This window comes from Phasianus colchicus, chromosome 1 (assembly GCF_987193195.1).
Source record: "Phasianus colchicus chromosome 1, bPhaCol1.hap1.1, whole genome shotgun sequence".
Classification (NCBI taxonomy): domain Eukaryota; kingdom Metazoa; phylum Chordata; class Aves; order Galliformes; family Phasianidae; genus Phasianus; species Phasianus colchicus.
Window position 1 is genome coordinate 110,862,353 of NC_143436.1, and position 24,267 is coordinate 110,886,619.

A 24,267-nucleotide genomic window follows, 5' to 3' on the forward strand; every position below is an offset into this window, starting at 1 on the left:
TGTTAGCAAACTGGCTAAGTTTCAAAACAAAATGGTCACAATGTTATTTTTTGACCAAATATAATTCCTTTCAATATATGTATTCAGATATAAAGCAAAGCTATAAAGCCAATGATGGAACCAACTTGGTACATTTTGTATATTTTTTCTTTCTTTGGAAACCATTCACCCTCAAAGAATGATGACAGGGCAAAGAGAAATGGTTTCAAACGGAGAGGGGAGATTTAGGTTGGATATAAGGAAAAAGGTATTTTACAATAAGGATGGTGAGGCACTGGCACAGGTTGCCTAGGGAGGCAGTGGATGCCCCATCTTTGGAGACACTCAAGGCCAGGCTGGCAGGGCTCTGATGTAGCTGTAGGTGTCCCTGTTCATTACAGTGGAGTTGGACCAGATGACCCTTAAGTATTCCTTCCAACTCATACAATTCTATGTGATCTTTGAAGGTTGAGGTGTGGTTGGGCCTCAACACAACCACACCTGGTGTGGAAAAAAAACACAAAAATAATGCACTGCCCTGCTTTATTCATCAAAGCGTAAGTATTTCCTCCATTACTTGTGGAAGTCTCTTATAATTTTATTGTATTATAACTTGTCTTTGTGGGGTTGCACCTTCCCATCATCTGGGTATCATATCAGATCCAGCATCTGGGTACATAGTCTGTACCAGAGTGATCATGACTCTGTGAAAGGAGCAAAGGTGGATGACAGACATTGTGCCTCAAATTGCCAATTTGCCACTATTTGTAGCTGGAGATTCAGTAAGGAAAAGTATTTCTGAGATATTGTTTTCCTATTATGTTGACCCTTCAGAAAGATGTTTACTACGATGCAGCAGTAAAGTTGGATGAGATGATCTTGGTGGTCTTTCTTAATGATTCTATGATTCTATGAAAGCATCCTGACCATTTAGAAACTAAAACATGCCATCAGCTTTTTAATTTTCTTCTTTATTTTCATCTGCTGGAGCCAATTACATTCTATCCATCATAGAGCGCCAGTAGTACCGGAGGCTGGGAAGCTCCGGCTCAGACAGTGGGAGATGGCTGCTCGCTTGCAGCACCGTGAGCTGCCTCACAGGAGGCTCAGCTGCACAGCGCTCATGTATGAGGATTCTATGTGTATGGCATAGGCAAAGGTGAGGGACTGGAGTATAAGGAGCTTTTCGGCACTGCTCTTTACACTGGGTGTGGAGCCAGGAGTTGGTCTCGATCCTTGTGGGTCCCCTTCCACCTCAGGATATTCTATGGTTCTAAGGGAAAAATATATATATAGATATCTTCATTGATGAGTTCACCTCTTGTGCAAGTGTGTTAACTATACATTATCACAATAGGTGTTAAACTGTAACTCATCCCCTTGTATTTTCTCAGAGGACTGTCTGCACTGCAGAAGCCATTGAGGTAAACTGGCATCTGCCTTGGCAGTCCCAATGGGGAACAAAGACTGAAGAGTCTGGAGATGCTCTTCCTCTCTCCACTCCCAGGTGTCACTTGAGCAGAAAATGTTTTGGTTAGTGGAAAAAGTACTGAAGAGGATGGCTTTTAAATGAAAGTCTAAATACAAAGTATTTGACCGAAGAAGGAATTTTTTCCAAACTCAGCAATTGCTGTGCAACAGAACCAATTTTAAACATATTCACGCTTTTATGTACAAACATACATATATAGAGAGAGGGTCTCCTGTGTGGTGTGTTCTGGTGGGGCTCTTCTGCTGGATGTGATGTTGCAGTCTTTAGTTTCTGGCTCCTCCTAGTGCCCATACAGAGTTAGAGGCATGTAATAGATTACAAGATTGTTTCCGCAAAACTAAGGCTTGATGTAATTCTCCTCCTGAGCCTCCTGAACTGTATTATACTTCCCAAAAAGCTATCTAATTTCAAAAGTCATTATTTCTATCAGTAATTATTCCCCAGACTTATTTATGGTGTGATTCTGCAATGGTGAGTTTGCTGTTTTTCATATTTCTTATTCTTTTTAAAAAAGCATTTGCATGCTTCAGTTGTGTTTCTTCTGATGATGAAACAAGTGGTCTGAAAAAAAACTAACTAAGCTAAGTTTCCTTCTGGTGGCATTTAGCTGCAGCTGACTGATGAGTGAAGAGGAGGCAGCAGCAAACAGCAGCTGCCTTGCTATCACTGCCCTGGGCTGCCATGCAAAGAGAAAGACTTTACCTTTCCCCATACTGGCAGAGCAGTGGTAACTGCCCTGACACTAACTGGACTCCACACAGGGTGCCCCACCCAGCAAGTGATGGGCTTGAAGGCAAGGTGAAAGGAGAAAGGGGGATGGTGGCCAGCAGAACTGTGTTTACTGCTCTGTACATCTGCTCTGGTTTTAGATCCCCATCTTTTCAGGACGCACAGGTGGTGAGGTGGAGAAACTGCTAATGTATCTCCACAGGTTTAGTTGCCATGCCTGGGGATGCAGGGTGTGCAGATTTTAAAGCTTGTTCTAAAAGGATTCAGACTTCTTCAATGCAGTATTGTAGGGGAAGTATTATTATACAATCTTTTGGAAACTCTTTATTCCATAAGCTCTTTGATAGACTTTATATGTTAAAGGAATGAATGCAGTTTCTCATCAACCAAAAAGGGTTAGGTGTCAAACCCTAGGGACTCCTAGCTGTTCATCAAGGAAATAAAAAAAAGGCAGGAGCCAAGGAGCCATTCACCACAAATGACACCTTAGAACTGAGGCCAATTTCTTGTTTTCAGTAGGGCCACAGTGAGCTCTCTTCTGCATCTCATGATCTGCTATTGTCATCCTTCTCTCTCCCACCTCTGCAACTGGCCTTTGCTCCTACAGACACCTGCCAGTGGTGTCTGCAAACCTCCAGCACGGTCTCTTCCTTCCAGCAGAAGCATCTCTGGATGCTAGTAATCCCACCAGCCTACACTGCCTCATCGCTGTTTCGTATTAAACACCTTCATTGGCTTCAAGCACCCTTCACTGTGTACATTGCTAGTTAAGAGCCTGTGCCCTCAAGTATCAGCTTAAACTAATGCATGCAGCCAAGGCTCCATGACTTGAAGAGCTGTATCCACCCTAGGTTCTGAATAACACGGCATTAAGATATAGTTGAGGGTTGTATTAAAACTGCAGAGACAATGTCAAACAAAGAAGCTGGCTTTGCTTTTCATGTACTCCTTCAACACATGCAAACAGAAGAGGAGAGTTGTGTTTGTTGCTTCATTGCAGCCAACACCTTGAAATTTTCTATTGCCAGAGCATTTCAGAACTGGAAGTAGAAACATTATCCATGTGGGTCTAACAATAAAATGTATCCAGTGTTTGGAAATAAGAAAAAGGTGATAACAGGAAATATCCTATGAGTAATAAGAGTAAGAAAAAGTTGCTGGATATGTCTGCAGAGCAATTGTCTTAGACACACACCGCTGGAATTAGAACAAAAGATAACTGTGAGGTTATCTTCTGTTGTGCCTGAAAACACGCACAAAGTTCAATATATTATCAGTAACTTTTTATCATTTTAGCTTTCTTCTTGACTTTCATGTCAAACAGAGGTTCTACGGTCTCCAAAGCAGACATCTGTGAAACATTTAAGCAGATGTTAGTAGAAGTAACAGAGGGGGGACAGCGTGTAGATCTTGAGTGGTTCCAAATAAACCCTGAAGGTTAATTCCTTATGCAGAAAGAAGAGGGAGCCAAGCACCCAGCAACTTACCCTGTCTGAATGGGTCAGACAGCAGCCCTCCCCACTTTGTTTCCACAGCTCACTCACTTTCTGACACGCAGGATGGAGCTCCGTGGAGGAACAGGCCAGCAGCTCTTTGCCTCTGTTTTCACAGAGATTTAGGGATTACCAAAGAAATCCTCTTGACCTTGGAGAGTCTTTTCAACCCTTCAATTTGAGTATTTGGTGGACCCTATACTTCAGCTCTTCCAGACCTTTCCACCTCACCCACTGCCCCTCCCAACCCCCAACAAGACCACATACACACAGGTGAAAATATCAGATAACTGCTAGGCACATGCTCTCACTGCAAGCCTCACCCTTCCCACCCACAAAGGAAAGATTAACTCTTCTGAGACCATGGCTCTTCTTATTAAATATGATTTAAATTCCTCAGTGCATAAATGGAAAACAGTAAAGGACAGAAGACAGGGAATGGAGAAAATTCAGAAAACAACCTTATGAGTTTCCAAAGAGAGGTCCCTGCTACTTTGAAGAGAGGAACGCTGTTCCCCAAAAATACAATTTTCTGGATCCACACAGTGCACTCTCATCCACAGGTTTTTGGAGAAGGAAATACATGCAGGAAAACTGCTTTTGATGACAGCACTGTGAAATACCATAAGCATTCCTGCCATTCAAGCTCTGAACTCTGGTTCAGCTCAGTTTTAGATGAAAGAGACACTCAGTTGATGTCACCTTGCTTCCATAAATCCTATTTGAATCACTGATTGAGGAGGAAGCAGAATGTGAGTGCTGCTCAAGCACTTATCAGACTTTCTAGAGCAGTTGGTTTCCTTCTATTTTCCAACAAGACATTTGCAGGGGCACTTACTAAAACAAAGATCCATTATTTCAGTAATGTAAAAACTATCATTTACTTTCAGCAAATAGATCAAAAGAAGCTCTTTTGTAAACAAAATTCTCATCCCACAGACACAATGGTATGCACAATAACAACACATTTTGCCAAGAGATTTCAGTAGAAAACACAGTAATTCCAAAGAAAGAAAGTGTAAGTTTATTGGACGCCAACATTTCTTAGTCAAGTTCTAAGTAAAGAAAACATACAGTAGAAAAAGTTGTACAAAGCAGCAATGGATTTACATTGCGTTAAAGAAAAAGTTACCCTAAGCTATTAAGTCTCTGTCCTAAAAAAGTAAAAACCCATTCTTAATTACAATCCAATACTGGTGTATTGAATTGATATACAACAACTGTAAGGTATACAGGATTAAAAAAACAGCTTCTTTTGCCTTACCTCTATAACACTTTAAAATGACAAGTGATTTTGTGTAACGAATTGGAAAATTCCATAGCAAATATACTGGATAATTCCAACTTCTAGAAACTGCATCGAACTATTTCCCCGCACCCAAATACTACAAGTGATTCCATTTTCCTGCTTTTTAAAAAGGGACACTGTCAAGAATAAGCTTTAAAATGTGTACTTTCTGCAAAAAGATATTTTTTTTTTCCTGCTTTTATACACATGCTTTAATTAAAGGCGCTGCAGTAGCGAGAAGCGTGCATCTTGAAAAGGTACCACGTATCACTGAAAGAAACAACAAAGGAAAAATAGATCACGTCCTTTATTCTGGGTTAGAGAAAAAGCAACATGAAAGTGAGCTCCACCCACAGAATTCAGATCTATTTTTCTGGCACCTTTGCAACAATTTAGGAAAATTCTTTTAATAGGTATCTTCATGCCTAACAAGCTCAAGTGTTAGCTCACGTTTTCTTTGAATTTATTCATATCAAGTATTTTTAATACAGCTAAGTATATTTATAGCATACACCCTTTCTCTTGATAGTGTCCCTTTATGTACAACAGTTATAGTACAGTTTTTCACAAATTGTTTTAAATAAACAAGAATCAATGACATTAAAAATACTATCAGGCTGCGTTCAACCAAAAAAAAAAAGATTAAAAAAATTAACACTGATTAATCAACAGCAACATTGAAAAAATCCTAACCTTACTGTGATTTTTATCTAAAATCTATCTTCTGGTAGGAAAATGTAAACAATTTTATTGAACAGTATAGGCACACGCCAGACTAGAGGCTCATGCCAGATATTTGCACCCTCAATGTTAGTGACAAGAAGTTCAGCATAAGCCTGTCCTTATCCCATGTGTGGAACTTCTAGTTTTATCACTTGAAGTTTAGAACAAAAACAGAGTACGTGTAACTTCAGACCAAACCTGCACATGCTATTTGGAGGGAAAAAGGTAGTAAAATAAAACAGGACATATTCTACTGGATGTCACCAGAATGCTTGCCTAAATAGGAAATGCAGGAACAAATCTCACAGCTGTGTGTTTTGATTCACGGATAAGGCTACATTTCCATTCTGAAAGATGTGAGAAAAAGTCTAGTGTCAGTAGGTTCACCAGCTCCTTCAGTAGGTTATCTTCTCAGCTGTCAGGATGTTTCTATTCTCCTTATGCAAAATAAAACATAATAAAATACAAGAAGTATCATAGCATCATAGAATGTTTTGAGTTGGAAGGGACTATGAAGACCTGGTTCCAACCCCCCTGCAATGGTTAGGGACACTCCCCATTAGACCAGGTTGCCCAAAGCCCCATCCAACCCAGAACACTGCATCCACAGCTTCTCTGGGCAGCCTGTGCCAGTGCCTCACTGCCCTCTGAATAAGAAATTTCTCTTAATATCTAATCTAAATCAATCATCTTTTAGTTTAAGGTTCCTTCCCCTTGTCCTATCACTATGTTGCCTCATATACCTCTCCAGCTTTCTTGTAGGTCCCCTTTAAATAGTAGAAGGCTGCAATAAGGATTCCCTAGAGCCTTCTCTTCTCCAGATGGAACAAGCCCACCACCTTCGGCATGCCTTCACAGGAGAGGCACTCCAGCCCTCTAATCATCCATGTAGCCTCCCCTGGACTTGCTCCAACAGCTCCAATCTTTTGTTCTGGGTGGTCCCAGAGCTGAATGCAGTACTGCAAGTGGGACCTCAGAAGGGCAGAGCAGAAGGAGACAATATCCTCCTTTGCCCTGCTGGTCAGCCACCTCGTGATGAAGCCCAAGATGCAGTTGGCCTTCTGGGCTGTAAGTGCCCACTGCTGGCTTGTGTCAAGCTTTTCATCTACTAGAACCCCTAAGTCCTTCTCAGAGCTGCTCTCAATCCAGTCATCACTCAGCCTATGCTGAAGTTGAAAACTGCCTTGACTCAAATGTAGACCTTGCTTTGGCCTGCTGAACTTCACGAGGGGGCCTACTCCTCAAACCTATCAAGGACCCCCTGGATGGCATCTCTTCCCTCTTAAATTATCAACCAAATAAGCTGAGTAGCTTCGCATCATACACAAACTTGCAGGGAGTGCACTCAACCCCACTGTCCCTGTGAAATCCCACTATCCATGAAGATACTATATAGCATTGGTCCCAATATGGATCCTCAGGGGACACCACTTGTTTCTGGCTTACACTTGGGCAATGAGCTGTTGACTGTAACTCTGCACATGGCCATGCAGCCATTTCTTTACCCATCAAACAGTCCAACCCTCAAATATATACCTCTTCACTTCAGCGGCAAGAACATTGTGGGGGACCATATCAAAAGGTCTTACAGCAGTTCAGGTAGATTATTACTGGTTGATGTCCTTCATTTTTGTAAGACTGCAGAATTATGTTTTAGGTGTACATGCTGTTTTTATGCAGAGGAAAACTCATTTTAACTTTTCATTCTAGAACATAAAAAATAAACCTATACGTCATTTCTCACTTTCAGTGGGTGACCATGGTCCCAATTTATCAAAAAAACCTAAGCACGTTTTTAAGAAAAATGTTAAGACTGATCTCCTTGGAACTTAATCACATGCTGAGACCTTTGCCAACACAGTGCCTCAAAGGAAAGCAAGTCCCAAACCAAAATACATTTTATGGCTCAACCTTGCTTCTCTTAAATGCAACAGAAGTTTTCACTGTAGTCCCACTGAAGCAGTATAGATCTCTGAGATTTATATGACAAACTATTAAAAAAAAAAAAAGAAAGAAGTAAAAATTCTAATCTATATATATTAAAACATCTGCACATTCCTGTCACAAATGTAAAGGAAAAAAACCCTTTTTGTATTTAGCAAAAGCTCTATATTTGCATTACTTCAGCACACAATTACAAAATTAAACAAAATATGATGAGGACAGGTATTTGTATCAATAAATTTGCCTTTTATTTTGGCTGTGGCCAAGCTAGACACTCTTCAGAAGATATTTATAAACAAACAACTAACATTTTTTTTCCATAATTTAACTTTTTAAACATATATTAAAGTTATATAAGTGGAAGCATATTTATTCCGTATCCTCCAAAATAAACACTTCTATCAAGGGTTTTTTTAAGGTACTGTATAAAAGCTAATAGAAAACCAGAACTACTATATAAACATCTCATATTTAAACTTCAGATATCCTTAATTCCTTACGAAGCAAGAACTGAATTTAAAAAACAAAACTAAACACAGAACACGCTTAAAGTTAAAAAGAGACTTAAGAAAATCTGAAGAAACGCTTATTTAGACCCAACTTTTTTTTCTTTTTAAATATAATACATAGTGTGCTAGGAAGAAGGTCGTTTCTTCAAAGATACTGTATGAGCTTTTGATTTGAAGTGTGGGGTTGTTTTAATCATCACACCGTGTATCAGATTCCCATTTGGAAGTTCAATGAATGTAACATAGTTGACTAGTTGCCATTTTCTTTTAGAAAGTACCCTGATTTTTGAAAGGCTGGATATAAGCTACTGTGCTGTTGGGAAGAGGAATAACTGGTGAAAATTTAGGTATCAGTTTGCAAGAACATCTTCATATTTTCTATGCACACATTTCTTAAGTACATTTAAAGCACACCTAGCAAGTCTACATGTTTTTCTCATTTTGTTAAATCAGGTTACTTAAGTGCAGTAAGCATTTGACTTTTCTTGTAAGAAATAAATTTAGTCTTATCAGGGTTTTTAAGAACTTAACTGATAGTGACAGGTTAACATGACTAAGTTGTGATCAAGTTTGCCTGAAAGTGAATAAAAAGAATGTTTAGCAACAATTTTATATTTCCATCAAAAAATGAACTGACAGACTTGAAAATAAACACTGCATTTTTTTTTGGTAGCTAAAAAAAGAAAGTCGGTGGTCCACACAGCCTATATTTTTAAACTTAATTAAAGGAAAAACACTAAAAAATTCTGTTAGGAAAAACTAACAGTGGCACACGTGGACTTCAATTGAGAAAAATCTTTTCCAGTGTGTGCCTAAATGAGGGTGCTCGTCCTCAGATCCTGAAGAGTTACACAGGTGCTTTATTTTTGCTAAATGCTGGTATGAGCAAGCAATACTTTCTAACTTTGAGTTTAGGATGCTGAAAAAAAAAAGCACTATTACAGCCAAATAGAATGAAAGCCTCACTCCTGTTCCCACTGAAACTGGTGACCAAACTCTTGCTCTTCTCAGCGAGCAAAGACTGGGCTCTGACTAGATAATGTGGATTGCAACCCCAGTCCCTCACCTTCCAGAGTAAAGTTAGTCAGAATCATAAATACCATTTGCATCACTGAAGTTCTCACTGTTCATTGCACTACTCCATGAAGTTTAAATTCCAGCAGAACAATTTTTCACTTAATTTACCACAACTTCTGGGTAAACATTTCCTTGAATAAAGTAATTTTGGACCCTTGCTGTAGTTTCTGGTAAATATCTATGATTCTACCTTTACTAAATGCTCCAGTTGTGACTTGTGGTAAAATAATGGAACTGCACAAAGTATCTGCAGCACATTATTCTCATGATTTTCAACAGATATGAAAACTGCAACACAGTACCACAAAGGATAGGAAGCAACAGAAAGAAATATTCTAAGCATTGTATTCATAAAATACAGTGATAGCAATGTGATGGTTTTTCCTTTGCTTTGAGCTGGATATGCACGCTTAATACAAATTTCAAATACATACTTCTTCATTTATACAGATGTCTATATAAATATTTACATTTTTACTTTATGTTAAAACTTATCTTTGTACTCATGGCCAAGCTTATCACTGAGTGTAGGAACACAAGTCATATTCTATCCCTTACCAAGCTCTTTTTTTTTTTTCTTAATAGTTATACATTCCTTTGCAGTTAGAATTACAAACAGTTGTACAAATAGCTGAAACAAAATTATGAAACTTATCTGACATCCATTCAATCTTAGTTCATATTACAAACAGTAACATTTGCATTATGATGGCTGTCAATACAATGACTTTAGTTACTGAAATATTCATAGTAAATTAGTCTTTGGGACGTTATATAAAGCGATGTACCCTTTCCCCCCACTTCTCCTTAGAAACTTATAATTAAATGGCTGAAAGCAGGCTTGCTGCTATTTTTTTTTTTTAATATAAAATCTTATTAATAATATTGCTGATTTTAAATTCTACTTTAATTTGCACAAGTTCCATATAACAACAAAACAATTTCATGTTCCCTTAAAATATCAAACATTCGTATCCAATAATATCGGGATTACTGAAACGTGAGGTTTATTCGTTATTGCTAAAGATCTCTAAGACCTAAGTCAATACATTAAGACACTCCATCCACTTCCTCTCTAACTGCAAGTGCATGGCAGCTATTTATATGGAGCTTCTGTGTTGGTTTCTTTAAGAAAAAACAAACAAACAAACAAACAATGAAGTTGGTTACAGTATTTCACCACTATAAACTCACAGTTAGAATCCAAATTTTTGTTGCTCTTCCATTTAATATATAACTCTATATATAATACACACACACACACCAACATCACAGGATGAAGATCCATGCATACAATCCAGATGCAATCGCATTTCAGTGTTAAATGAAATCAAAATTATTCTGTTACTATTAGATCCCAGTCCATATTATCTCTAATTACCCAGCTTTCTACGTACTAACAAAGTTAGTTTACCTTAATCTCCAAATCCAAGCAGCATCACAAATTTAGAATCTTCTGTCATCGTTGTTGTTTCGATCCTCTTAAATTTCAAGTTTACATGGCATACATCTGAGATCCTGAAAACAGCCTCCATCAAATCAGCTTTTTAAGGTATCTCTGAAAGCTAATTGTGTGTCTGCTCATGGCTCCAAAGACTAAAAGCCGTCTTGAAAGTCCTGTGACAGAGTTTACACATGTACTGTCTTTTGAACGTGATTGCTGAGAGTGGTGGAGCATGATAGAAGAGCGTATCTGACTCCTGCGGTACAAATAATTTTTCAGTAGTAGTGGAGCTTTCAGACAAGCCCGTTGGACTATCAGGCTCCAAAGGCTGGATTTTGGGTAGTGGCGGGGGCGGAGGTAAAGGTGGTGGTGATGGGGAATTAGCTGGTGGACATACCTCAGGCTCCTTATTTGTGGACTCCTCTGCAGCCTGCGACATGTGGGACTGGAAGTGACTCCACAGCCGGAAATTGGTTCGGAAGGCCTTGTTGCACACATGACAAATAAATGGCTTCACAGAGCATAAGAGCTCTTGGTGACGTTCCAGTTGTTTGCGTACAGTGAAAATCTTCCCACACTTTTCACAGGGCCACAAACCAGCATCTTTGTTGGAGACTACTTCCTTTGGTTCTCTGCTTGTCTCAGTGACCTCATCCTCCATGTCATCTGCAGGCTCTTCCTTGATTTGAATTTTAAACTGCTTGGAAACACTTAAGTCTTCAGGCAGGCAAGAGGAATCTTCAGAATCAAAATTAATCTGTTCTGACGAGTCACTGAATACTCCGTCTTCCTTTGCAGCAAAATTGTTTATTTTATTGGATTCTGATGGAGGAGGCAATCTTGATGAACTAGTTATGTCTCCATTGTGATCCAGGATAGGTAAAGAAAAATTCTCTGACGGAGCCATAGTGTTCTGATTGTGAACTTCAACTTGATGACGCCAAATACTAAAGGACGATTTGAAGGTGCGCATACACTCAAGACAAGTAAGCTTCTTGTATTCACACTTGCTTTCATGCTCATGCTTCAGCTCTGGGGATGAAAATCTAAGGCTGCAGTAAGGACAGACAGTAGCGTTTCTACAGAGTCGCTCATGATTTCCCTGTTCAATAAGTGAAGAGAGCTTGGCATTACAGAGACGGCACTGATAAACTTCCTTGTTTTCTACAGGACTTTCAATATGAATATGGTCTTTCTGCTTAGGAACCTTATTTCCTCCAATTGGTTTTTCCCCTGGATGCATTTTTATATGTTGTTTGAACTGTGAGAGGAAACGATAAGCTTTTCCACAGTAGACACAAATATAGGCTCCTTTGGTTCTTGATCTTAAATTCCTTTTGATGACTTGTTGTGCTTGTGAAGTAGACTGTCCTTGAAAACCTTGCTTGCCACGTCTTAGTTTAACTATCAGAGCTTTTTTAATTTCTCTCTCTCTCACTATATCAATCAGTTTTCTTTGGAATTTTTCATCCAAAACAGCATGAGAAGTGGAAGCTGGTGAGGGATTCTTGACAATTCCATGTTGTGTCTGGCAGTGTGTCCACACTTTGAAATTTGTGTGAAATCTCTTGTGGCATATGTCACAAGCATAGGGCTTTTCTGGATTATGATACATGTTAACATGACGATGAAGACCTGCTGTTGACCTGAAAATTTTAAGGCAGTGTTTGCATTTAAATTTTTTATTTGGTCTTGCTTCTTCCATTTCACTGTATTCATCTTTACTGACATCAGAATCGGCAAAATCAGCATCAAGGTGCGTAGGGCTTGAGCCTTCCTCAAAATTTTCTTCTGATTCGGGAGAACCCTCTTCATTCACCTTGAGTTTTTTGAATGGTAGCCTTCTATCGGCTTGAAATCTCCTTTTTGCTGGAAGTCTACTTGGTTCCTTATGATCATCTTCAGTTTTAAAAGGAAAGTCTTTATTTGTAGATACTGATGCGTCGCCCACTGTAACTCTTATTATTTCAGATGGATCTGAAAGTGGACTGCTAGGTTCAGTTTTTATTCGCACCTCTGTGAGAGGGGAAGAAACTTCCCTATCAGTTGTCTGAGAGGCACTGAAAGACCTAAGGCGATGTGGGTGCATTACCTGTGGCTTTTCGTCTAAGACTAACTTCTCCGATGACTCTTTCAAGCATGACTTTTGGGATGCAACATTAAATATCTTCTGGGAATCAGTAGTTCCTGGTGAGGAGGAAGATGATACCTGTGAAGGTTTTAGGTCAACAGAAGGTGAATAAATAGGAACCTGGCTGTCCATAGACAGTGACCTTCGAAGGAGACTTTTTACGAGTGGACCACTTCTGTCAATGCTTTGGTTTTCAGGACCAGATCCACTAGATGGGATTACTAGTCCTAACTTAGAGTAGTACAGCAAATTCCTATCTTCACTTTGACCATTTCCTTTTCCTGCCTCTCGTAACAAAAACGCAGATTCTGATGAGGCACACAGAGATAAGACTGGCGGACGTGGTCTTTTTAATAACTCTGCAGCCTTTCCTCTTAAAAGCTGACTACTGCTTCCTGGTTCATCACTTGCAATTTCTTTCTCTGCTAAAGGTTTTTGAGGCAACACCATGTTCCTTTTCACTAAACCACCTCTGCTCTGATCCTCTGCAGTTCCACAAGTTTCATGAAACTTGGTATAGCTCCCAGAGTTTTCTTTCAGCCATCTCCTTTCAGTCAGTGATAAACTGTGAAGGGTTTCAGTTGGCTTTGCTACTTGTGGTCTAATGCTAGTTTTCATAGCAGCAGAGGGTAAAGGTTTAGAAGTATGGCTTAAATCATGCTGCGTTTGATTTACACTCTTTCCTTGTGCTTCGCTTCTGTTCTGACAGACAATGACACTCCTCTTCTGAGAACTACTTTCATCTTCATCTTGATACAGTATCTTCTTACTGGGGCAAGATGGAAAAGGAGCTTGAGGGCTCTTAGAAATAATGTTTGTAAGAAAGGATATTCCAAGGCTGTAGCCCAGTTCTTGCACAGCTGCAAGACTGCCTTTCTCTATGAACAAGGATGAAGAATAAATGTAGTTTAACACATTATCAAAAGCATCTGGTTCACAAAAGTCGAGTTGAAACACTGACTGAGACTCATTCTCCTTATTTGTGAACAGAGTCTGGAAGTATTCGCTGCTGGCAGCTAGAACGTTTTTATGAGCTCGAAATTTCTGATCTCCTACTATAAGAACAACATCACATAGCTGTCCCTTTAGACGTTCCTCATTCAGTGCGCTTAGAAGTGAAATGGCATGTGCTGGATTTATGTAATGCAAGAGCCCCTCCATGATTCTGATGTTCCTGAAAAAGAACATAATAAGAATTATTTTCTTATTAACACAGCAAGAAAAAAAAAAGTACGTTGCTTTATGTAGACAGTTGTTAGAGACAATGTAAATGAACCTTAACTCTCTGTACTTCATAAACAAGCTAAACGACCATCAGTGCTGCTGAAGAAAACAGCTTGTTTGGAGCAAAGGTATGGGATTTAATATAATGTTGTTTCGCTTCAGCAGATGTACAGGCATTAGAAGCAGCTCACGCTAAAGAACACTTTCAAATACTTTCAGTTGATCTTACACTAAAAATATCACATTTAATTGGGGGATGGGGATGGTATTGTGTTTTCTACCTGCAGTATAGCTGTCCACATGAAGGAATTCCATTTAATGACTTCAGCTGATAATCTTTTTCTCAAGTTTAGCTTTAAGAAGATCTATCTTGGCAATTACTTCAATAAACTTTTGAATCAGATACTGTTGTGGTTTAGCCCACCAGGCAGCTAAGTACCACAGAGACACTCGCTTACTCCCCTGCAGGGGGATGGGGAAGAACTGAAAAAGGTAAAAATGCGAGAGCTCTTTGGTTAAGATAAAGACAGATAAGGACAGAAGGGGTGAAAGGGAAAAAAAAAAAAGAGAAAAAAAAAAAGAAAAAAAAAAAGAAAAAACAAAAGAAAAAGAAGACAGCAAGTGATGCACAATGCAATTGCTCACCACCAGCTGACTGACGCACAGCCAGTTCCTGAGAAGCAGCAGTCCCCCTGGCCAGCTCCCCCAGTTTTGTTGTTCAGCGTGATGCCACGTGTTATGGGACATCCACGTGGGCCAGAGTCAGCTGTCCCGGTTCTGTCCCCTCCCAGCTCCCTGTGCACCCTCAGCTCCTTGCTGACCAGGCAGCACGAGGAGCTGAAATGTCCTTGGCTCTGTGTAGGCACTGCTCAGCAACAACTACAACAACAGTGTGCTATCAACATTATTTTCATCCTAAATCCAAACACAGCACCATACCAGCCACCATGAACAAAATTAACTCTATCCCAGCCAAAGCAAGGACACACATCTAAAGTTAGTTATACTAAGTCACTTCTTAAGGTTGAGCAACCCTGACAGTCTCCCGCTAACTAAACAAATTAAAAGGTTTTCGTTTTATAGGGTGATGAAAAGGGCATTAATACTGGTGGAATTATCACCTACAATCTAGACTAATTCATTACGTCTGCTTATATTTAATGAGTGCTAACATGCATACACTTCTAGCTATGAAATATGTATTAATTCTTATACCTGCACTAGCAGGATTTGGTTTCTTGGAAATTTCATAATTTTAATTGAACTACCCCAGCAGCACTTTGCTCCTGCTAGAAAATAATCAGTTAACTGAATTCTCCATCTTATTCATTAGCTTTTATGTGGACTTTACGCCCATAACCTACAGTTACCCCTAGACTCATCCAAGAGTACAATAAGCACAAATTAAACCACAGTGCAGAAACCCCCACAATGCTTCAAACACAGCCCACTCTGTACTGTAAAATGTCTCCATAACTCAACAGGCTTCTCTTGACTAGGTTTTAACAGGAGACAACGAACAGGTTTTAAACTACTTTGAGCAAACAACTTGTGTCATATGAGTTGAATTTTATCTATCGGTGCATATGTACACACGCACAAAAATCAGCAATATCCAATTTTATTTTGTTGCCATGGTCACTCCTACAATTCTGTTTAAGACAACCTGCAGTACAAATTTTTAACTACCTCCCTCTGTGGTGATGAAAAACAAGTAAGTGATGTGTCTGTTAAATGCAATTCTTTTTGCAGCTGATTTAAGAGACTTTACATATGATATATGCTACCATAACAAAATGGTTTCACTATTTGTCAATTCTCAGTGAAAGCTGACAATTTTATCAAAATAAAAAAATTAAGAAGCTATAATCCTGTAATTATTGAATGAGAAATCTTGCAACCAATGGGCTTCAATCACAGGAATTGATTGAAGTCTAAATTGGTAATGCTGAGATGACAAAGTATGTTGGATACAGTGTCTCAGGACATCGGTCATATCACAGGACTGAGCTACCACTTTTACAGCTGAAATTACCAGATGAGTTCATAGTATCAGGGCAAAAGCAAAATTCTGTTTTCTCTTCAGATCTGCCTCTCAACCGAGTGTTCCAGCGCCTTGCAGCATTATTTCATTAACACTAATTTATCCTTAATTCACCTCAAATGGTTATAATGCATAATGCCTCCACTCCTCCCTCTAGAAAGGAAGAACAGTTACGCATCTATGAATGTGAGAAATCCATCTGTTTTGTTCTATTTTTTATGTTTGACTTAAAAATACCATCTGGGGTGTGAACTATTTTTTGGACACTTCTGCAATGTAAAGTGGTGGTGTCCGAATGGCGCTAGTCCAGCCTGGAGGTCTGTGCACCCATTAACACTTGAAATGTTATTAGCAAGTGCTCCAGGAATGCATTTTTTCCTTTAGTTTCATCTTAAACAGAGTTTACAAACTCATATGATTTGTCTGTGTTGCAAATTAAATAGTCTATAGAGATAACAAAACAACAATGTATTTCTGAAGAAAACTTGAACTAAAATATAGTGGTAGAAACACCTACTAAAAGTTGCAGCTGAACCCATACCTCAAGGACACGCTGGGTAGGAGATGGTCAAGTGTTCTGAAGTATTTTCAAACCTTTCATTTTAATCTGCTTTACCCAGGCCTTGAGTGTTCTGTAAGACACCTGAAGAATAAACACCGCGCAGTTACTATGTGTTCATTTATTCATCATAACACAGTAATGCTATTTCTACAGTCTGGTGTAAAATTGACACATCTAAAACGGAATCCAACAGCCCCCCATTTTTCTTCCTATATACTCCTTAGTCGTAGCACATCTTGAACATGCTACATTACACAGGACAGAGATAAGCATCATAGTACAATCCTCCATTTCATTTGCCGAGCACAGCTTCTTCTGCGCACTAGAAGAGGCAGACCTCTTTGGTGCAACTGGCACTTTAACAGTAACCAAGGCTGCAATGTACACAACTGGCAGGGGACCAAATTAATCCTGCAAAGGCAGCTTTAATCCTGGTCTTTCCTACTTCCAGTGCTTGACTTTCAGCTCCATAGCCTTTAAACACGATGGTCAGAAATAAAACAAGTTATGGTATGTTAAAAAACAAATCCAGAACCAAAAAAACAAACGCAGAACCATTTTAACACTTTTACACAGCCATCAGAAAGCCTTTTAACACAGATATAAAAAAATAAAACAAAAAACCTACAAGATTACTAGTGTAAAAGTACAGCATATTAAAATTTCACTGCATGAACAGTTCTTGGTAACAAAGTTAATCAGAGTTTCCTTCTCCCTTTGGTTCATCCTATCTGCATGCCGCCAGTCACAACTCCTGCAGCTGCGCTAGAACAAATATTTGCAGGTCTGCATTACAGAACAGGTCAGACAATACATAGAGAACAAATATTTATTTTCAAATGCTGCTTATTTCTCATAGTAAAGCTCAATCCCATGAACAATTGCATTGGCATAATGAAGAGAAGGCAAACTGTGGGAACGGAACAGCTCTGGGAAGACAAGAGATTCTTACAGCAGTTTGCCAGTAAAGCTGATGTAAGGCTGACAGCACTCAACCCCTTTATAACTGGCCAGACTGTGTGTAAACAACAGATTTGATTCCAGGTGTTTGAGGAATCATACTTCCTCAGCTGAAGATTATTTTGCCACTAACTGCCTAAGCCCTTTCCTGATAATCTGCTTTTTTATTATTTTTTTTTCCCCAACCAATTTTTCCAACTGCTTTCAGTACTGGCTAGAAACAAAGCTATTTCCTACTTTGTTCCCTGATGCCTGAGTGATGTCAAGGAGACAGAGTGTACCAGATTTCTCACTGTCTGTGCTCTGGTGTTATGTGCTACCAGTCCTCAGGAGAAACAATGACAGCTAGGCTCCAAATCCAGGAGAGGGAGGTGCAGGAGGAGCACCTTTGGGAGATGAGGAAGAGATTTTATTGTCAAATCTTCAACAGCCCTCTACTGATATCAGCCTTCAAAGGCTGAAATACCATGTTTGACATAACATTATAATAATAAGAGCAAAGTTATTGTTTTGAACAAGGACAGAAAAAGATACCTCCACTATTTCAAATGACTGCAAAAAAAGGAAGTCTCTACTCACAAAAGCTCTTCACGTGTGAAGGGTGAAGAATCTTTCTCTTTAGCACAGCAGTTCATTGATTCTCACCAGCTCCCTGCCATCACAATGTGAGATCCCCTTCCGTCCTCTCTCCCTTACTCTCATGCCTCCTGCTCCAACCCCGGGGTCCTCTACCTTCTACCGGCTCAGTTGCTCATGTGACCACCCACTAAGTTGATTCAACTCCCAAAAATGAGGCAGGAAAAAAAAAAAACAACTCAACCCAACTTTTTATATATGCACTAATTTAGAGGTAAGAAACTTAATCAGCTTGTGCAGTGGTCAGATGCATCAGAGCTGCTGTAAGAGAAGCAGCGAAACCGCCTGTTCTTTGTCAGCAAGTCAATCTGCTTTGAAACTTCACTTTCAGAAGCAATGAAGTCACTCAGGCTGAAACTTTACAAATAGAATCAGGCAGATGTATTAGTTGTTGTGATGAACTTTTTTGTACTTGTAAAAATACATAAGTAACTAAAATAAGACACTGCTGTTGCCTGCTGACTTCCATTATAACCATGTAGCTGTCAGCTAAAGCCATGTCAATAGCATCCTGTGGGTGCAGGTAGGAAAGACTGTTGCGAAACACCTGAGGACACAGTGCTGCAGCAAGCATGTGCCAGGGCTGACAGAAACTGCAGTTAGAACAAGAAAACGCCGGAAAAGAAACACACACAGAGGAGATGGACAATGAGAGAGACTTAACAGTGGTTCTAAGAGGGAAATACATGTATAATAACTGCGGTGGGGGGAAACCCACTGCAACACAGAGAGATACGAATGGTGAGGCCCAGCCTAGGAACACAGGAGGCTTCCTGTGGTGTCACCAGGGAAGCACAGGCAAGTTGTGTCTGGCCACGAGTGCTCTGCAGTGGCTTTGATAGCTCTGGTTGTTCATGTACTGCTTCAGACCCAAAGTGGAAAGAAGCCTCATTATCAGTCTAGAGACCGGATGCAAAAGAAACCTGCATCGATTAAACTTCTACTTGAGTATCCTGTGCTAGATTTTATTATTTGAGCTTGACTACAGCTCGTGAAATGCATTGTCACAGACACATAACTAAAACTTGAAGTAAAAGCTTTCAGCCTACAGAACAAGATTGTCGGCACCCCTGTAGTTTTTTTTTTTTTTCTAAGTAAATATTTGAGTGATTTCTTGCTGCAAGTTTGGGGATTTTGTCTTTCTGGATTTTGAAAAAAGTGATTTCAACTGCTACTGCTGTTTTCTCCACTGCAATCAACACTGAAAAGTCTATGAAGACAGATCTTTTCATTTCCAGGAGATTTAGGAAGACTAGCATAAAATCAGAAGAGAAATATATTTGTGTGAAATTGATATAATAATTTTGAACTATTTGACACACACGCACCAAAAGAAGCAGAAATTTAATGACAGGAAAAGAAGAAATTCTGTACTATTGCAGTCTCCTTATTTTGCCCTCCACTACAGACAGACTAGCGATTATCCTAATACAGATTAGATGTTTAGGAATCAGAAACTGTTTTTCACATTCAGATCAGATCCATCACTTTGCCAAACTGACACTCAAAACAGCTCCAAGCTACAAAGTCTCTGAGTACCACCACCACAATACCTTTCACATTCTTGTTTAAAAACGAGCAGCATTTAAGGGTGTGATTTCACCTTAGTCTCAGTCCAATCTAATCAGGGATTGAAGGGATCATTCCGCACCTCCTCCCCCTCTAAGGACAGACAAGTTCACCGTCAGCTCCGCAAGCTGATCCAGCTCACCAGGAGATTGCACAACCACAGGATGTAAGGGAGAGGGCAGGAATGTGTGCTGGCTGGGAGCTCTTCTCATTCTTCTTGGAAGAGTTCATGAAGATTAGCCATGGTTTGATACGATATTTGTCCTGGCCTCAGTACCTCAACTGCAAGATATGCAACTCATCATCCAGACTGCTGCAAATAAAAAAAATCAATGCATTTTAAAATCCCTTTTCCTAAGGAGGTCTTCAGTTTTCATTCTTTTGAGTTTCTTAACACTGCCATCAAAATTCCATGGGAAAAGCCCCAAGACTTGATGGCAGAATGTACACTACAATCACTGAACAAAAAGCTCATCCCCAACAATATTTCAAAATACTTTTTTTTCCCCCGTTTCTTCTTTTTTTCCTTTTTAAATGAGAGATGCATGAAATCAAGAATTTTAAGAGGAAACGCACACCAAATCTGTACAGCTGCACTCTTCCTACAAGTTGAATTTATTATTTTATTGGTAATGCTGAGATATACTTAGCAAGTTGAATAGTATTTGGTCACCTGCTTTGCTGTATGAGCTGCTCTTTGTTTAACTGGTCTCATACACAATAAAATTCTATTTACATGCTGCTTTCAAATCTGCTAGCATAGTGAAAATGACAAACCATAATAATAGAAATATCTCTCTTAATATAAAGATGCTTTTTACTGGCATAGTATATTTTGGATGGGAATTCATGTAAGATTACTCCCTATAAACATATTTTTTTACACTAATGTCTGTGCAAGAATAAAAGTATAGCAGTAAAAAGTTCTTAATCCAAAGCATGCTGAACTACTATAATAGTTGAAGTGTGCACTAAAACTAGAAAATTGCCAAGTGAACAACTTGGTAATTTTCAAGATTCATAGAGTGCAGTTATCTTTCACTCACTGAAGTGACCCAAAGAAAACTCCTTTCAGCCACTGTTAATAAAGGGCAAGATATGAAGAAGCCAATTTTTCCAAGGTTCTCTGACCATTCATGTAGCAGCGTTCATTAGGAAGCAGTTCACTTGCTCTAAAGTTGACAATTTTAACAGAGCTGAAAACAGCTGCAACTATGGCCTATGACTCACAACTCTGCACCTCCCAGTGCAGCACAAATTGTGTGGTGGTTACAGCCTCACTTCCTCCACCCAGCTCCTCCTCCCTACCCCCCTGTATGACCACACTTATTAACAAACCGGGATTATCGTTGCTTTGCAGACAAAACAGCTTTCAAAACCTGGAAAACTAGAAATGGAAATTACTCGGCATTTTTAAATGGTAACTGCTTCACAGCTACTGAAGTTCAAAAACAACCAACTTTAATGAAGCACAATGGCTTTCTGTAAAGTTGTCCATTCAAACCCAAATGATGGCATGTCTCCGCTTGACAGCAACTAACTGTAAGGAAAGCAGAGCCAGCCACTGCTGAGAAAATGATCAGAACACTAGCTGTCTAATTCTCTATCAGTATTTTCCAGCATTGCATACACACAAAAGATGAGCCCAGAGAAAACCATGTCTTAGCAATATCAAGCTTCTGGTGATCCACAAAAGAAAGGGGACACAAATGGTCTAATTTATGATCTTTGTGTACAATTAAATGTATAGCACACATGACTTCTGGAGCTTCTTACAAACGTCTGCATTTTTCTGCATTAATTGCTAATATCATAGAATGGCTTGCATTGGAAGGAAGCTCAAAGCCCACCCACCCCAACTCCTGTCATGGGCAGGGCTGCCCCCCACCAGCTCAGGCTGCCCAGGGCCCCATCCAACCTGGCCTTGAGCGCCTCCAGGGATGGGGCACCACAGCTTCTCTGAATGTACTAAAGGATAAGTTACGCTAAGTGTTTAAATAAAGCACCTAACTCATAATGACTTGATTCCCAATTTGGATCAAAGGCAATGTTGAAATTAGTGGAAGAGCAAGAACACACTGGAAAAAAAGATACAGTCATCCCTTCAGTTTTCATCCACAGAAGTGATCTTGGACCCAGCAGCTGGAGAGCCCCCCTGATAAACCCTCTTCTGGCATACATCCCTATAGCTGAAATCTCCAAAGGTTGTGATATTTCCCCGCAAGTCCTCACTGAGGGACATGTAAATTCTTTAAATGCTCTCATCTAGCCATCCTAAGTGGGCTTTCTATAGGAAGAAAATAGCACATGTTCTTCTGAGAGGACTCTGTCATGAGTGTAATATAACAGATTCAGAGAAAGAAGTATGCTAGATCCTATTAGGGAGAGATAGCCACATCATTTATGTTTTGCAAACAAGGTTTATAAAAACAGTTGCTAAGGTTTGCTCAGAAGTTCCCCCCCCCAAAAATTATCATAAGGCTGGTGGAAAATTTTAGTCAAAGCAGTTAGTTTGTCAGTTTGAGCAAAGTAAGAACAGAACACAGTAACTAGCAGCCTTTAAAAAAAACAGATATAGCACAGTGCTCTCTTTTATCTATGATACAGATTCACTACTCCTAATGTCATATCGAAAGCATTGTTATATGAAAATGTATTTAAAAAAAAAAAAACCACAACCTCTATTTCCACGGTAATATTGCTTTAAGGATGAAGACTCTAACAGTATCTTAACTGCAAGAGCTTCATTGTACTTGTAAAAAAAAAAAAAAAAAAAAGTGTGAGATTATGTAATTCACCATAATGTCATATCTACATATCTACACCAACCCCTCCCACTGCACTCCCCCAGGGACAGGACAGCTTTCAGAAGAGTGCCGTTTAGTTATTCAGAAGTGCTTGCTGAAGTTCACTGCTTGCTGAAGTTCCACAATATGTCCTTCCTCGTAAAAATAAGTCATGTAGATGGAAGTGTTTTGGAGCTTTGATATTTCACCTGATCCACATCGAGTCGGGACAAACAACGGGAGTTACACTGAAGAGAAGTTCGGATGTACATTAAGGCTGGCCCCACCAACTCCTTCCGACCCCGAAATTCGCAGCCTAGAGGGAATCCCCGTTTCAGCTGCAGCAGCTCTCCACACCACAGGCGGCACCTCCCCGCCACACCACACCGCACCGCCCCTCCCCTCAGGCCGCCAACCGGCCCCTGACAACCGCCGGGAGCCGCGCGCCCCTTCCCGCCTCCAGGCGCAAGCGCGCGCCTCCCGCGCCGCTCCCCACGCACGGCCGCTCCCGCTCGCCCGCACCGCGCATGCGCCCTCACAAAGGCACCGCCCCCCATTCCGTCCACAGCCTCCGCGCAGGCGCAGTTCCGGCGGGGGAGGGAGGGGGGGCAGGGCTGAGGCGGAGCTGGGTCGCCGCGCGTGCGCGGAAAGCGCCGCGGCGAGTCTATGTGGCGGGTGCGTGCCGGCGCAACGGGCGCCCGCCGCCTACCTCGCGGCGCAGGGCGCGTGCGCGAGGCAGAAGGAGAGGAGTTTCGTAACCGGCGCAGGCGCAGTGCCCCGCTCGGGGACCGCAGCCCCGTTCGGTGGGGGAAAAAAAAACCACCTCAGAGTTACGTCAGGAAAAGACGCCTTTGTACACGGGGAGACCCAAGCGGCGCGGGCGGCCCCCGAAACGGGCGCGAGACGCGGCCGTTACTCACCCGCTCCGCCGCCGGCCGCGCCCCCCCCTGCCGGCCCCCCTCGGCGCCGCCGTTCACGGTTCGCCCGCGCGCGCTGCTGCCACCGCCGTGATTCCATCCATCTTGAATTTGACGTCATCCCACACCAGGGATGAGGTCATCGAAGGGAACGCTCGTCACGTGCGCAGCGCTCCGATTGGCCGCCGGCAGAGCGGGGGGCGAGGCGCCGGCGCGGCGGGGAGGGCAGCGGCTGGGGACGGCGACGGGGGATCCCCCACCCGCCGCCCCTCCCCTCTTCTCTCCTCTACTCAGCCGCTCGCTCTGCGGGCGGCGCTCGCCGCGGCGGTTCTCCTGCAAAGCCCGGCGTGGCGCGAGCCCCCTCCCTCCCAACGGCTGCTTAACGGTCGTCCGCCCGCGCGAGGGAAACTGAGGCAGAGGCTGTGGGGCGGTGCGTGGGGGTGCAGCGCTGCTCCCCCCACCCCATCCCCCCACACGCAAACACAAACACGCACTCGGCTTGTAATGCTCGTTTTGCCGAGAGGCAGGGCGGGGCCCTGGGGTCGGGTTGTGTGGAGCCGTGCTGAGGGACCTCCGAAAGCCTTGAGGGGCTGCGTGAAGCGGCGTCTCGTTGGGATTGCCCGCCGTGAATTACCTACTCGTAGAAGGGTGTGCGTGTAAAAATACAAGCGCTAACATCTCAGGAGTTTCCTCTTAAATAAAATTTAAAATTACCAAACTTCTCTCTCTCTCTTTTGTTTTGTTTTGTTTTTAGAAGCTA

The 24,267-nt window shown here is 41.1% G+C and overlaps 1 protein-coding gene across 15 annotated transcripts; it reads right to left on the reverse strand.

Moving 5' to 3' along the window:
• Positions 1–299: 299 nt before the first annotated feature.
• On the reverse strand, positions 300–23,662 carry ZBTB21 (zinc finger and BTB domain containing 21). Of its 15 annotated transcripts, none has more exons than XM_090122939.1 (5): positions 22,800–23,503; positions 19,839–20,117; positions 17,881–17,985; positions 16,619–16,720; positions 4,695–13,983 (listed from the first exon to the last, which is right to left on the reverse strand). In XM_090122939.1, exon 5 carries the CDS (start codon positions 13,968–13,970, stop codon positions 10,800–10,802), a length of 3,171 nt encoding a protein of 1,056 aa, XP_089979065.1. In that variant the 5' UTR covers positions 13,971–13,983; positions 16,619–16,720; positions 17,881–17,985; positions 19,839–20,117; positions 22,800–23,503; the 3' UTR covers positions 4,695–10,799. The 15 variants fall into 15 exon arrangements, 12 of the variants coding, with proteins under 12 accessions (XP_089979065.1, XP_089979059.1, XP_089979093.1 ...); XM_090122933.1 differs by having other exon boundaries at positions 17,837–17,985; XM_090122967.1 differs by lacking the exon at positions 17,881–17,985 and having other exon boundaries at positions 4,695–10,934; positions 11,076–13,983; positions 18,179–20,117.
• Between the last annotated feature and the right edge of the window lie 605 nt (positions 23,663–24,267).